This window comes from Mus pahari, chromosome 23 (assembly GCF_900095145.1).
Source record: "Mus pahari chromosome 23, PAHARI_EIJ_v1.1, whole genome shotgun sequence".
Lineage (NCBI taxonomy): Eukaryota > Metazoa > Chordata > Mammalia > Rodentia > Muridae > Mus > Mus pahari.
The window spans coordinates 27,160,124-27,174,583 of NC_034612.1; the positions used below are offsets into that span (position 1 = coordinate 27,160,124).

At 54.6% G+C, this 14,460-nt stretch overlaps 2 protein-coding genes across 3 annotated transcripts in view; one reads left to right on the forward strand and one right to left on the reverse strand.

The window, feature by feature from the left end:
• Positions 1–2,917: 2,917 nt before the first annotated feature.
• Znhit1 (zinc finger HIT-type containing 1) lies at positions 2,918–8,230 on the reverse strand. 2 transcript variants are annotated; one of them, XM_021222556.2, is made up of 5 exons: positions 7,751–8,230; positions 5,094–5,264; positions 3,613–3,692; positions 3,284–3,453; positions 2,918–3,131 (listed from the first exon to the last, which is right to left on the reverse strand). In XM_021222556.2, exons 1-5 carry the CDS (start codon positions 7,767–7,769, stop codon positions 3,110–3,112), a joined length of 462 nt encoding a protein of 153 aa, XP_021078215.1. In that variant the 5' UTR covers positions 7,770–8,230; the 3' UTR covers positions 2,918–3,109. The 2 variants fall into 2 exon arrangements, with proteins under 2 accessions (XP_021078215.1, XP_021078214.1); XM_021222555.2 differs by lacking the exon at positions 7,751–8,230 and adding an exon at positions 7,018–7,182.
• The window catches only part of Plod3 (procollagen-lysine,2-oxoglutarate 5-dioxygenase 3), a 9,183-nt gene continuing 2,354 nt past the window's right edge, over positions 7,632–14,460 (forward strand). The window contains exons 1-17 of the mRNA XM_021222552.2: positions 7,632–8,069; positions 8,400–8,491; positions 8,619–8,755; positions 8,863–9,026; positions 9,180–9,292; positions 9,425–9,488; positions 9,931–10,028; positions 10,233–10,334; positions 10,480–10,605; positions 10,756–10,877; positions 11,076–11,180; positions 11,289–11,414; positions 11,635–11,776; positions 11,882–11,995; positions 12,123–12,191; positions 13,346–13,450; positions 14,241–14,387. Coding sequence (XP_021078211.1) covers positions 7,949–8,069; positions 8,400–8,491; positions 8,619–8,755; positions 8,863–9,026; positions 9,180–9,292; positions 9,425–9,488; positions 9,931–10,028; positions 10,233–10,334; positions 10,480–10,605; positions 10,756–10,877; positions 11,076–11,180; positions 11,289–11,414; positions 11,635–11,776; positions 11,882–11,995; positions 12,123–12,191; positions 13,346–13,450; positions 14,241–14,387 — 1,947 coding nt within the window. The 5' untranslated portion in view covers positions 7,632–7,948. The remainder of the gene's footprint in view (positions 8,070–8,399; positions 8,492–8,618; positions 8,756–8,862; positions 9,027–9,179; positions 9,293–9,424; positions 9,489–9,930; positions 10,029–10,232; positions 10,335–10,479; positions 10,606–10,755; positions 10,878–11,075; positions 11,181–11,288; positions 11,415–11,634; positions 11,777–11,881; positions 11,996–12,122; positions 12,192–13,345; positions 13,451–14,240; positions 14,388–14,460) is intronic.

Sequence of the window (14,460 nt, forward strand, 5' to 3'; positions counted from 1 at the left end):
TACACGTGAAAGTCAAAGGACATCTTGTAGGAGTCAGTCCCAGGGATCAGACTCAGCCACAAGTCACAAATGCCTTTACCCATTAAGCCATCTCACCAACCCAAAATTTCAGCAAAGCCTTGTAAAACCTTGCTGGGTCTCATTAGTAGCTAATTAAGGTCATTTGTCCAGCAAATCCTTAGGACGCTCCCGCTGTGTGCTTAGCAGGGTAATTTCAAGGATTAGTTGATTACAGCCTGCAATTACAGCCTGCCATCCACTCAGACGAGTAGCGAGTCTGAGATCCTGCAGACACCATGCCAACCTCAGCACCACCAGCAGCAGGAACCTCTAAGACTCCCCCGTGCTTCCCAAGAATGTCTCGGTCTAATGCTGTGACAATTCTCCATACCCCACTCTGACATCCTGAGTGTCCCTGCACACTAGTAGCATCAGGGACAAGAGTCAGCCTGACTGGTCCCATTTCGTCAAGTATCAGACAGAGCTATCTGGTTCCCTCTTAACAATATTTTGCAACACTCCTCAGCCCTCACCCCACTTGCCCAGTCACTCAGCCCTTGAAGCTAACTCAAAACTGAAATCACTCAAGGCTTGCTGGCAGTACAATCTGTAATTGAAGCTATCTGAGACGCAGAGGCAGGAAGATAATGAACTCAAGGCCCGCTGGAGCTTCAGAGTTGAGTTCAGCCTGAATAACCTAGTGAGATCCTGTTTCAAATTACAAAATAAAAGTGATCTGGGATGTAGCTCAGGGGCCTAGTGCTTACCCAGAACCCTCTGGTTGAGGCCTGGAGGTGAGTTTCAACAGTCGAGTGCTCGCCTAACTTGTGCAATGCCTTGGGTTCCAGAAAAAAAAGGGGCGCGAACAGAGACAGAGGAGAGGAGGGGATGGAAATGGAGGGAAGGGTGGAAAGAAGAGATAAAACATAAACTCAGAACCAGGAAAAAGAAATTAAAATACCTCCTTTCAAGCTAGGCACAGTGACCCCAGCACTCAGGAGGCAGAGGCAGATGGAGTTCTGAGTTCCAGGCCAATCTGACCTACAGAGGGAATTCCAGGAGATCCAGAGCTATATAGAGAGACCATGTCTTAAAACACCAAAACAAACAAATAACAAACCCACCTCCTTCCAAACTAAATTCATAGCCAAGAAACAGGTCCAGTGAGAGGGCTCAGTGGGTGAAGATGCTTGCTGCCAAGGTTAACGACCTGAGTTTGATCCCAGTTGATTCCAACTTAGTGGAAGAAGAGAAGTAACTTCTCAAAGTTCCTATGTCTACACTCATGCTGTGTCTCCTACACACACACATACACACACACACACACACACACACACACACACACACACACACACTTTTCATTAAAAACAAAACAAGGAAAAACCTGTAGCATAACCGATAGCAGGTAGAGGAGCGGAGTTTCCACAGGACTCTGATCCCCAGGGTTGATGCGGCTGGCCGAGCTGGCTTGGTGGTGCCTCCTTGGCCACTCGATAAGCTTTCAGAAGAAGCTTCGAGATCTGGTAAAGAGGATGACTGCTCCCAGGGGAGGAGGAGTTTTCAAAAATCTTTTCTTCCGCCGGGCGTGGTGGCACATGCCTTTAATCCCAGCACTTGGGAGGCAGAGGCAGGTGGATTTCTGAGTTTGAGGCCAGCTTGGTCTACAGAGTGAGTTCCAGGACAGCCAGGGCTACCCAGAGAAACCCTGTCTCGAAAAACCAAAAAAAAAAAAAAATCTTTTCTTCCATTATTTTTTTACATGTACATGTTTTGTCTGCATGCATGCACGTCTGTGCACCGCATGTATGAAGTACCCTCAGAGGCCTGAAGAGGGCAGCAAATACCCTAGGCTGGAGCTATAGACTGTTGCGGGCTGCCATGTGGGTGCTGGGAATTGAACCTGGGTCCTCTAGAGGAGCAACCAGTGTTTTTAACCACTGAGCCATCTATCTAGCGCAAGAGAAATATTTTCCCAAGGGTACATGAGTGACTGTGCTTCCCTGCTGGACCCTCCAAACCAGCTCTTGGGGTCCATCTGGAGGACATACAGCCCTCTGGCTTTCCAAACACCAGACGTGGGCAGGAGACAGCCGAGTAGGTAAAGGCACTACCCTTGGAAGCCCGATGACCCACGTTTGATTCCTAGGACCCACACATGTCATGGCTCATCGCTGTAATCCTAGCACACCTGCAGCAAAATGGAAGAAAGAGAACCACTTGGGAGCCTGTGGGCCAGCCAGCCTGTGGGCTGGCCTATGGGCCTGAAGTCCACTAAGTGAGAGGCAGACACAATAAAAGTCCTGTCTCAGCAGGGCAGAGGGGAGAAGTGATTCCTTCAAGATTTGTCCTCTGCCATCTATATACTCAGTATGGCATACATGTGCACACGTGCACACACACTCATGCACATACACATAGAGGAAAAAAACTTCAGATACATGTAGAGAAAAACTATTTAAAAAACATCGCTTAAGAGGCAGAGGCAGAGCTGGGCGTGGTAGCGCATGCCTTTAATCCCAGCACTCGGGAGGCAGAGGCAGGCAGATTTCTGAGTTTGAGGCCAGCCTGGTCTACAGAGTGAGTGCCAGGACAGCCAGGGCTACACAGAGAAACCCTGTCTCGAAAAACCAAAAAAAAAAGAGGCAGAGGAAGAGGCAGAGGCAGAAAGATTAGGAGTTCAGCCAACCTCGGCTATACATACAGTGAATTCAAGGCTAGCCTGGGCTATGTAAAACCTTGTTTCAAACACCAAACTAAAGCAGCAGCTAAGAAAGGCAGAGATGACGTGAGAGGAGCTGGAGAATGGGACACATCCTCCCATGACACAGAGGGCCGGCAATGGAGGGTACGAGAAGAAAGGCAGAGTCTATGCAGGCCTGACCTTCACCTCCAAATACCCCAGAGTGAGCAGGCAGACTTCCTTTCACCAGGCCATTTATTATCACAGCACTCTGTGGGCTGGGCCACCCCAACAACAGTCCTGGGCCCGTGTGGCCTTCCTTGGTCGGCAGGAAACAGCTTTGCTGGGTGAATGGGAAGTTCTCTCTCTCTCTGTCCTTTGTGAATGAGCTGGGTGGGTTGGGGAGGGTTCCTCTTCCTGATGCCAGGTTTACACAGTCCACTTCAGACACCTGCAGAGAGAGAGAGAGAGAGAGAGAGAGAGAGAGAGAGAAAGAGAGAGAGAGAGAGAAAGAGAGAGAGAAGCCCATTGGAGAAGGAGGGAGGTCCTGGGATGCTCTATGGAATAAGACTGTAGGTATGGCGGGGTCAGGCATGGGCTCACCTGGTCTCCTGATGGGTACCCAGGCAGCGCACTGTGCAGTACCGGGCACCACAGCTCACACAGGTATACGGGGATGGGAAGCCACACACAGCACAGAAGGGACGCTGGGGCCGAGATGGGGGGCCGGCACAGGCTGTCAAGTAGTTGGGGCCCTCAGATGCACTCAGGTTCTGCAAGGACATGAAGGGACAGGCATCCGGAATTCTCCAGTCGGCCATGCAGCTGATGTCCACCAGGGGCGCTGAAGAGCAGGGGCTCACCCACCCCTGGGCTCTCTAGGGTCCCCCCCACCCCCCCACCCCGACCTCAGACTGAGCCTTCTCTCTCACCTGCTCCTCCAGCAAAGCCTGGAAGTTTTTCCGGAAGCGAAGTTTAAAGTGATCACCTCGAGTTTTCTTCTTTTTCTTTCCTGGGGGATGAAGGACACTGAGTTGCTGGACAGTCCTGTTGGAGATGCCTACCCACACCACACTCGGGGGCTGTCCCTCCCTGCCTACATCTGCACTAACCCTGACATCTCCAATCCTGGCCGACTGGGGACAGGAGCTGATGAAGCCCAGGCTGGCCATGAACTCACTGTGTAGACACTGTGTAGGCACTCAGTACGTTGTCCTCTGACCTCCACCCACATGCTGTGCCACACATAAAACAAGAAAGATTATTTAGAGTTTAAAAAAATATCTTGCTGGGCGTGGTGCACACCTTTGATCCCAGCACCTAGGAGGTAGAGGCAGGCGGATCTCTGTGAGTTCCAGAACAGTCTGGTCTACATAGAGAGACCCTCTCTCAAGAAACAAAGAAACAAGTTGGGCATGGTGGGGGTGGTGGACGCCTTTAATCCCATATTAAGGTATTAAAAAAAATATCTTGCTGGGCGTGGTGCACAGCACCTGGGAGGCAGAGGCAGGCGGATTTCTGAGTTCGAGGCCAGCCTGGTCTACAGAGTGAGTTCCAGGACAGCCAGGGGCTACACAGAGAAACCCTGTCTCGAAAAAACAACAACAAAAAAAGAAGTGCCGGAGCCCAGCCCAGTCATGAGCAGAGGAAGGAACACGTACACGGGATGATAACGAGAGCCACAGCCATCACGAGTCTCAGAGATGCGGCTGACACCTGACACAGAGGGAAGGATGACTGACAGCCTTTTGTCTCTGTCTATAACCTGCTGACTGACTGAACATGGTTTTTTTAGTCTGTTTGTTTGAGAAAGGGTTTTTCTGTGTGACCCTCGCTGTTCTGGAACTCCAACTGTAGGCCAGGCTGACTCACAGAAATCCACCTGCCTCTGCCTCCCTAGTGCTGGGCTTAAAGGTATGTGTCATTGTGTCCTGTGTGTGTGTGTGTGTGTGTGTGTGTGTGAGTGTGTGTGTACACGTGTGTGTATTTTCGAACACACGTGCACATGTGAGCAATGGCTCCCTCAGGCTAGAAGATGGCTCTTTAGAATATCAATAAATTGATATTAATTAATATCAATACATTTCTCAGGTTGCTTGCTCTCCGAATAAATTGCAGTTTTACAGAAACGGCGGCTGCTAAGATGGCTCCGTGCTTAAGGGCACCGTAACGTGAGTAACCAGATTTTTAACTCTGGAAGGAGAAAACGAATCCCTGTAAGTTTATTTCTGATCTCCACATGCAAGCGTGTGCAGAAATGAACAGACACACACATGCATGCACACAAAATAAGGACATGAAAAACACAATAAAGATGCAATTCCCATCTCCGCTCATTGGCATCATCTGCAGTTACGGGTGGCAAGGCGCTTCCGGACCCTGTCCTGCTCTTTCGCCCTAAACCCCATCTCACCTGTGTCTGCATCATCATCAAACTGAGGCAGCCTCTTGCCCAGCTGGGGGAGGCCGGCATGGGGGTCATCCTGGAAGTTGTCATTCTCCAATGCCTCCAGCTGTCGGTTGATCCTCCGCTGCCTGGCTGCCCGGTCCAGCACCCGCCGCTGTCCAGGGTCCTGGGAGCGAACTAGATGGGGCAAAGAGAGTTACCGGGGTCAAGAAAGGAGGAGAGTTGCACTGTGGGTGCCTAGAGCCCCGGTCTCCTGGCCTCGTCCCCATCATCATGCTGTGGGGAATTCCCAGCTCTTCAGCCTGCTCTCTTCTAGCTTGGGGAGGCTTGCTTCAGCTCTTTATGCTGTCTCTAAGTCCTCCCAGTCCCAGCAATAACTGGAGACGCAAAAAACTGCAGCTGGAGAGATGGCTCAGTGGTTAAGAGCAGTTCCTGCTCTGGCAGAGTGCTAGCGCTGTTTCCAGGTCCCAGGATCGTCAGCCACGAGGGTGGCTCACAACCTTCTGTAACTCCAACTACCTCTTTTGTCCTCCATGGATACCTGCACTCACTTGCACAGAGCAGCACACATTCACAAATGAAAATAAATAGGGTGCATTTCAGAATTGACACAGTACTGACTTTTGGCTTCCATATTCTCAACACCTGTGACTCAGTAGGGCAAAATCCAGTGTACATTTCTAGAATGTTCCTTCAGCCTGAGATGCATGCCTGTGCCCCGTGACTGCACCGACTACCTTCCTTGGACTAAAAGTCTCCCCAGTGTGGCTCCCACATGTCCTCCTATCTTGTTGGGCGTACTTCCTATTCCGGTGTTTTGGCTCCTCTCTTGCTCTCGAGGCTGCTTCTGCCTGTCCTTTTTCTTTTATTGATAGCGCTCTTTGGCCTGTCCCTTTCTCACCCCCACAACCTTCAGTAGGATCTCGGGAAGCCCAGGCTGGCCTGGGACTTCCTATGTAGCTGGATGACCTTGAATGACCTCCCGTGCACAGCCACACCAGGCTTATGTGATGCTGGGGATGGAGCAGAAGTTTTGGGCATGTTAGACAAGCACCCTCTCAGCAGAGGGCCATCCCTAACCTCTTTTTCTTATATTTCTATCTTTCTTCAAAAAAAATTCATTTATTCTGAGTGTTTCTGTGCACATGTAAGTATTGCAGTACACGTGCGGAGGTCAGAGGACAATTTATGGAAGCCTTTTCTCCCATCTTGTGGATCCTGGGGGCTGACCTCAAGTGGTCAGGCTTGGCAGCAAGCAACTCTACCTACTGCACCATCTCACCTGCCCATTCCTGGTGCTGGGTTTCCCATAACATGCCAGTCTCAAACCAGAACTCCCCCAAACCACAGACTTCAAGACTACAGGACACCAAGAGGCCGAGGACCAGCCTAATTTACATAGGCAGCCTAGGCTACATTAAAAAATAGAGAGAGAAAGGAAGGAATGAAGTGTGTATGTTCGTGCATGTGCCAAGCCCTTTGATTTCCTAAGTTTCTCTCTTCCCTCCATTCAACATTCAGAAGCTGGAGGAAAGTGAGGGCGGTGGTGGCGAACGCCTTTAATCCCAGCAGTGTGGAGGCAGAGGCAGGCGGATCTCTGAGTTCCAAGCCAGCCTGGTCTACAGAGTGAGTTCGGGACAGCCAGGGGTACGCACCCTGTCTCGAAGAAAAAAACCAAAAACCAAAAAACCAACCCAGAAGCTGAGGTGAGTAACAACTGCTCCTAGCACCCGGGCTTTGGAGTAACAACACATCCTTTCCATCCCCAGCGTCTGGCTGGAAGCAAGCGGTCACAAAACACGAGTGAACGGTTCCGAGACTGCCCCCGCGCTGAGCGAAGGCAACTGACGTGAAAAACTAGGCGGGGAGCTGTCAGGCTGAATTTGAACTTGGGGTGCACAAAAGGGCGAACCCCTCAAGGCTCACATACCGCAGGGCTTCTTCTCCACCATTGGCGCGACACAGTTGACACAAGAGCCTCTACTGCGCACGCGTACTAACCACCGACACTGGCTCTAAGCGCATCCCTTCCGGTGGCGCGCACGCGTACGCGTGCGCAGTCATGCCCCTCCCGCGCGAAGTCATTACGTGATGTTTCCCTTGGAGACCAGCAAGCTTTCCGCCATCTTTGATAGGGGCAAACCTACTTCCGGTCGCGTTGTGGTTACCAAAAAATGGTTACCAAAAAAAAAAAAAAAATGATAATAATAAATTAAAAAAATAAAAAATAAAAATCTGAGAGCCTCCTGCAAATGGCCACTTTTTAAAAACGGGTGCGGGTGGTCTCTAGGGGCGCGCTCTGGTCCCTGTGCCCTTTTGCAGCCCCCGGTGCGTGTCCCCGCGCTGCGGGACAGGATAGGCGGGTTCGGTGGCTTTGTTGGACCCAGACCCGCGAGGATGTCCGCGCGATCCCGCCTCCGGCTTCCCGGCCCCTCCGGGCCCGTCGTCCCCGCCGCGCGCCACCCCAGGCCGGCCTCGCCGTCCTGTGTCCCTCCGGGTCAGACTTATGGTCAGGACCCGCCCCGCGTCGCCGGGACCCTCCTCACAAGGTCACTTCCCCTCCCGGGGCGACTCGGTTCCTCCGGCGTGCGTCGGGCTGTGCCGGGGACCCGAGCCTCGGCTCCTCCCCACCCTCCAGCCCGCGCCCGCGGGACAATCCTCGCCTTGTCTCGCCGTCTGCATCTCGGGTTTTCGGTGGCCTCGGGTTACGCCTTTTTTTCCAGGGCGGAGTCCCGAGCGCAGCGCCTCCTCTCAGCGGGCTCGGCTCCCCCTTTTCCCAGAATCTTCCCGGGGAGTCGGAACCCAGGCGCTCCGCTCAGCGCCGGTGCGGGCCTGGGTGTAGCCTACGCGTGCTGCTAGCCATGGCTGCGGCAGGCCCGGAACCCCGGCTTTGGCTCCTGCTCCTGCTGCTGCTGCTGCCGCCGCTGCCCCCCGTAACTTCTGCCTCCGATCGACCCCGGGGCGCCAATGCTGTCAACCCAGGTGAGAACCCGGGAGGCCAGTGGGCAGGGTCGACACGTCCGCCAGACTGGGAGGGAGTGTCCAGCCTTCCTGGAAGCCCGTGCATCAGCCTCTGCTCATGCAAAGCTAGGGGTTCCAACCTCCCCAGACAGACAGGAACACCCCAGCCCCCATTCCTGTATATTACTCTCACCCGACTCTTCTGGAGACCAAATGTGCTGAAAGAACTTTAGTGAAGTAACATGGAGGGGTGTGTGTGTGGGGGGTGGGGTGGGGGGGTGTGATACAGAGGGATAAACACGTGGGACACTAAGCCCTGGGTCTTAAGTGCCAGTTCCCTGGCTATGACAGACAAATTGCTGGTGATCACTGTGGCTACGGCAGAGACGGAGGGGTACCGGCGTTTTCTGCAGTCCGCGGAGTTCTTTAACTACACTGTACGGGTGAGTGGGGGGGACCCATGGGTGAAATTCCATCGGGAGAGGGTAGAGGTCGTGGGGGTTGGTCCTGTTTCCTCATCTTGGCCAGCTGAACCTCTTCCGCTGCGTGGGGGTGGGATCTCTCCTGCAGACCCTGGGCCTGGGACAGGAGTGGCGAGGGGGTGATGTCGCTCGAACAGTCGGTGGAGGCCAGAAGGTCAGGTGGCTCAAGAAGGAAATGGAGAAATATGCAGATCAGGAAGACATGATCATCATGTTTGTGGACAGGTAAGGTGGGCTGCTGGGGTGGAAAGAGAGGGGAAACTGGCTGTGGAGAGAGAAAAAAAAGAGACTGAGGTTCCTCCCGGCTCTCGCCTTCCCCTTTTCTTGCCCAGCTACGACGTGATTCTGGCAAGCAGCCCAACAGAGCTGCTGAAGAAGTTTGTTCAGAGTGGCAGTCATCTGCTGTTCTCTGCGGAGAGCTTCTGCTGGCCTGAGTGGGGGCTGGCGGAGCAGTACCCTGAGGTGGGCACGGGGAAGCGCTTCCTCAACTCTGGTGGTGAGTGGCCGAGTTTCCCGAGACAGACTTGTCCCCTCTCCCTCTCTCCCTCCCCCAGTGGAGCGGGCATTGCATGCTCTGGGTACTTGAGTGGGGGGGGGGGACCCTGGGAGTCTCGGGAGGACTAACTCACTTCTGCTTGCCACCCCCCAGGATTCATTGGCTTCGCTCCCACCATCCATCAGATTGTCCGCCAGTGGAAATACAAAGACGACGACGATGATCAGTTGTTCTACACTCGACTGTACCTGGACCCAGGGCTGCGGGTAGGGAGACTCAGGGATAGGAGCCCCCACCCCAGTTGAATGGGGGGGGGAAGGCATAAAGGTAGTTGGAGAAAGAGAGATTTAGTGTCACCTGTCCCGCCTCGGTTCACTGCTCCGTCTTATGCCATCTAGGAGAAACTCAAACTCAGTCTGGACCATAAATCCCGGATCTTTCAGAACCTCAATGGAGCCTTAGGTGAGGACGGTGGTTAGAGGTGGGTAATGAGGGACGGGTTCCTGCCAGAACTGGGTTGAGCTACAACTGACCAGTATGCTAACTTAACCAACACCTGAGCATGTGTGTTAGCGATGGTGAGGCTGGGGGCGTGGCTCAGTGGTGGAGCCCCTGCCTAGAATCCGCCAGGGAGGGGCTGGGGGCGTGGCTCTGTGGTAGAGAGTTTGTCTAGCATACAGAAACCCTAGGTTCAATTCTTAGCACCACCCAAAAAAACAAAAGGAAAAGCTGGAGTTTGGAGCTCAGGAATCTATTTACCAAGCACTTGGGAAGACCCTTGGGCCTACACACCACTCTGTCACCAGAGGAGTTGGGATCCTGTCACGTCACACCTTAAAGAGCCTGTTGCCTCGTGGTTCCAGAAGGAAGGAACTCTTGAAAACCTTCCCCTTTTCGCCCCCAGACGAAGTGGTCTTAAAGTTCGACCAGAATCGTGTGCGCATCCGGAACGTGGCCTACGACACGCTTCCCGTTGTGGTCCATGGGAATGGTCCCACTAAGGTGCCCCCGTGCCCTCAGCCCTCCTTGCCCCCCCTACCCCCGTCAAGCCTTGCTACCCCTCTCCCACCCCCTCCCGCCATCCCCGGTTTTCTCCAGTCCCAGCAGAAAAGATGCCAGGACGGCTGCCTCACCCTGCTGAGCCCAACGTCCCTCCCACCTGTCCCCAGACACCTCCACGTTAGACACTCAACCCTGTCCCAACAGCTCCAGCTCAACTACCTGGGGAACTACGTGCCCAATGGCTGGACTCCCAAAGGAGGCTGTGGATTCTGCAACCAGAACCTGAGGACACTCCCGGGGGGGCAGGTGAGGACAGCCGGGATGTAGCAGAGGGCCAGCTGGGCGGCGGAGGGCCGAGCGCCGAGTCCCGGCCTGCTCACCTGGACCTGGCCGAGTGGGCAGAGAGAGGTCTGTGAGGCTTGTGTGAGCCTTGTCCTGTGGTGTCCTGCAGCCTCCCCCCCGGGTGCTTCTGGCCGTGTTTGTGGAGCAGCCAACTCCCTTCCTGCCTCGGTTCCTGCAGCGCCTACTGCTCCTGGATTACCCCCCCGACAGGATCTCTCTCTTCCTTCACAACAGTGTGAGATATGGGGAACATACCTCTCCCCCCCCACCCTGACCCCACTGCACCGACTCCTCCTCCCAGCTGTCCTCCCTGACTGCATCCCCCGTGTACCCACCTCCTCTCTGCCCAGACGGTCAGTGTACCCCTCTCTCCGCCTGCCTTCAGGAGGTGTACCATGAGCCTCATGTTGCAGATGCCTGGCCACAGCTCCAGGACCACTTCTCAGCGGTAAAGCTAGTGGGGCCAGAGGAGGCCCTGAGCGCAGGGGAGGCCAGGGACATGGCCATGTGAGTGAGCCTGCCTGGGCTGTGGTCACACTACGCTCCCTGCTCCCTTCCCTCATCCTCTGCCGTAGACAGTGGAGCCCCTGGGGAAGGAAAACTCACTCCAGAACCAGGAGAGCCCCGCTCATCCCTCCATCCCCACTGCCCTGCCTCCATGCCCCATCTGGGCTCACCTCTCCATCTGTGGCTCCTCCCATCTAGGGACAGCTGTCGGCAGAACCCTGAGTGTGAGTTCTACTTTAGCCTGGATGCTGATGCCGTCCTTACGAACCCGGAGACCTTGCGTGTCTTGATTGAACAAAACAGGTGACCGACGCCACCTGTGCACGGAGCCCCAGAAGAGCTTCACCCCTCCCCTGGTGGGGTGGAGTCCTGCCCCATCTCGTCCATCCCTCACCTATGTCTTCTCCATAGGAAGGTAATAGCTCCCATGCTTTCCCGCCATGGCAAGCTCTGGTCCAACTTCTGGGGTGCCCTGAGCCCCGATGAGTACTACGCCCGCTCCGAAGACTACGTGGAACTGGTGCAGCGGAAGCGAGTGTGAGTCCCATCCACGTGTACCGTGCAGTGCAGTGCTAGACCCTTCCCTCGGTCCCCCTCCACAGCCTCCTACATACACACTAGGCCACCGCTGAGGGGAGGGTGATATGATGGCCTCGGGCTCGGGATTCCGGGGGGGCCCCTGAGGAGGAGCTTGCGCAGTGAGTAAGGCGTAGTCTGAGGGGTTGTCCACCTGACTGATCATACCCGGTGCCTGCAGGGGCGTGTGGAATGTACCCTACATATCCCAGGCATATGTGATCCGTGGGGAGACCCTGAGGACTGAGCTGCCCCAAAAGGAGGTATTCTCCAGCAGCGACACAGACCCAGATATGGCTTTCTGCAAGAGCGTCCGGGACAAGGTGAGTGGGGTGGTTGGCATGGGTTGCCCAGTCTGGGGACTCGACGCTGTGCCCACAGCCTCCTGATGTCCTCCTCACGCATGCCCACCCTTTACCCCACTCCAGGGCATCTTCCTCCACCTCAGCAACCAGCAGGAGTTTGGCCGGCTGCTGGCTACTTCTCGCTATGACACAGACCACCTGCACCCAGACCTCTGGCAGATCTTTGACAACCCTGTGGTGAGAGGGGGGGCCTTTGCTTCCCGCTTCCAGCCCACAGCCCCCACCACCACGCCGATTATGGGAGGGACAGCCCAAGGGTAGGCGGGAAGAAGGCTTCACTCGAGCGCCCTAACCCTTCCTACAGGACTGGAGAGAACAGTACATTCATGAGAATTACAGCCGGGCCCTGGATGGGGAAGGGCTGGTGGAACAGGTAAGCTGCCCCAGGACCTGTGTGAAGCACCCACTGCTGGCGTTGGTGGGTTCTAAGCTGAGCTTCCGGGGACTGAGGGTTTCCTATTCGGGCAAGAGGGAAGCTAACAGCCACACTAAGTGTTAAGGGCCTGTAATCTTAGAGGTCTAGAAGCTGGTGCAGAAGGAGGGAGAGTTTCAGGCTAGCCTGGGCTACATAATGGGTACCAGACCAGCCATGGGCAGATGGCAAGACCAAGTCTAAAAAAAAAAAAAAAAAGATGGGCTGAGAGATAACTCAATGGTTAAGTGCTTAGGACATAAGCATGGGGGCCTGGTACAGGTCTCCAGGGCCCAAGGAAATGCCAGGTGGGTGTGGGAGCCCACCTGCAGTTCCAGACTGAGGATCCTCAAGCAAGGTGACCAGCGAGACTGGCTGCATCAGTAAGCTCTGGTTTCGATTGGGAGATCATGCTCAGTGGATAAGGTGAAAGAACAATGGACCAGTTCCTGGTGTTAGCCTCAGACCTCCACATGCGAGAATGTGCACATGCACGCCCACACATAGCCGTGCCCACCCGCACATAGAAACAAAGGGAGGTGTGGTGCACGCCGATAACACCCGAGCCCAGGTAGAGGAGGCAAGAGGATATCGAGGATTTGGAGTTGCAGGGCAGCATCAGACACCGTTCAAGGCCATCCTGGATTGCATAGTAAGACCTTGTCTAAAAATAAGTAGCTGGGCTAGAGCTGGAGCTCGGGCGGTAGAGTGCTCCCCCAGCATTCACAGAGCCCTAGGTTCAGTCCCCAGCACAGTGTACACTGAGCATGGAGTTGTACGCCCGTGATCTCGGCATTCATGCAAGGAGGATGATCAGGGCCAGCCTCGGCTACTTAGTGAGTTTGAGGACAGCCTGGGCTACAAAAGACCCTGTCTCAAAAAGGAGGAAAAAAGACAGAGCGAGATCATTGTTCTCGATGCTGGGGCTCCCAGCACCCTACTTCTGCCCTCCTCTGCTGAAGCACCCCTCCTCTAGCAGCAACCCAGAGAGCTTGGGTCACACCTCCATAGATCCTCTCCTGTAGGTCTCCCCTCCCCTGTCCTTGTTGCCCGTCCCACCTCTCTTCTGTGAGCTTCACCTTGCCTTGTCCCTTGCCGCCCTGCCCCGTCCCTAGCCATGCCCAGATGTGTACTGGTTCCCACTGCTGACCGAGCAGATGTGTGATGAGCTGGTGGAGGAAATGGAACACTATGGCCAGTGGTCTGGAGGCCGGCACGAGGTGAGGACGGAGGGCTCCCGAGGGGGACAGGGTGGGCCTGAAGAGGGACAGGGGACTTGGGGGATAGAGGGGATCCCCAAGGGCGGGGGCTCTTAAAGAGTATGCTAGTAACTTATCTTGTTGCCGGGAGAAAGCATCCGACCAAAGCAACTTGAAGAAAGGGTTTCTTAGCGGCTCACAGTCTGCAGGCACGAGCCCATCATGGTGGGAAGGCGTGGCAGGAGCGCGAGAGAGCTGGTCACGTAGTCACGTAGCATCGTAGTCGGAAAGCAGAGAGATGAGTGCTGTTGCTCAGGTCCCTTTCAGGCCAGGATCTTAGCCCAGGGGATGGTGCCACCCATAGTGGTCCCATCAAGTTGACTGTCAAGGTTAGCTATAACACAGAGGGTGCTTGGGGCTACGGATGTTACATAGCATGGAGGTAGCATGGGAAGGTGGTGTGGATTCACAGCAGAGCCAAGGACAGCAGAGACTACAGGTCCCAGCAGCAGTGAATCTGGCTTGACAATAGGAGAGAAAACTGCTTCTAGATGTCAAGACAGAAAGAGACTCCCGCTGGGTAGTCATCTGTACATCTTTAATCCCAGCACTCTCGACAGAGGCAGGCAGATCTCTGAGTTCAAGCCCAGCCTGGTCTGTAGATCAAGTTCCAGGTCACGCTGGGTTATACAGAGAAACCCTGTCTCAAAACAAAACAAAAAACCCGAGAACCAACAAGAAGCTGGTATTGTCCCTGAAGGAGACTGGGCTAGCCCAGGGATGTGCGTGGCTGAGTGTCTGTTGCCCACAGGATTCCAGGTTGGCTGGAGGATACGAGAATGTTCCCACCGTTGATATCCACATGAAACAGGTGGGATATGAGGACCAGTGGCTTCAGCTGCTGAGGACATATGTGGGGCCCATGACGGAGTACCTGTTCCCTGGCTACCACACCAAGGTGGGCTATCCCAACCACTGCTCTACCTCTTCTTCTTCTTCTTCTTCTTCTTCTTCTTCTTTTTCTTCTTCTT

Bases quoted from the DNA above. Each gene is read 5' to 3' on its own strand.
- Znhit1 (XM_021222555.2), bottom strand. From the start codon at position 7,039: ATGGTGGAGAAGAAGCCCTGCG. The intron at 5,265-7,017 runs GTATGTGAGCCT...TGCCCCATCTAG, and splicing joins GGTGGAGAAGAAGCCCTGCG to TTCGCTCCCAGGACCCTGGA. The intron at 3,454-3,612 runs GTGAGAGAGAAG...ATGTCCTTGCAG, and splicing joins AGGCTTTGCTGGAGGAGCAG to AACCTGAGTGCATCTGAGGG.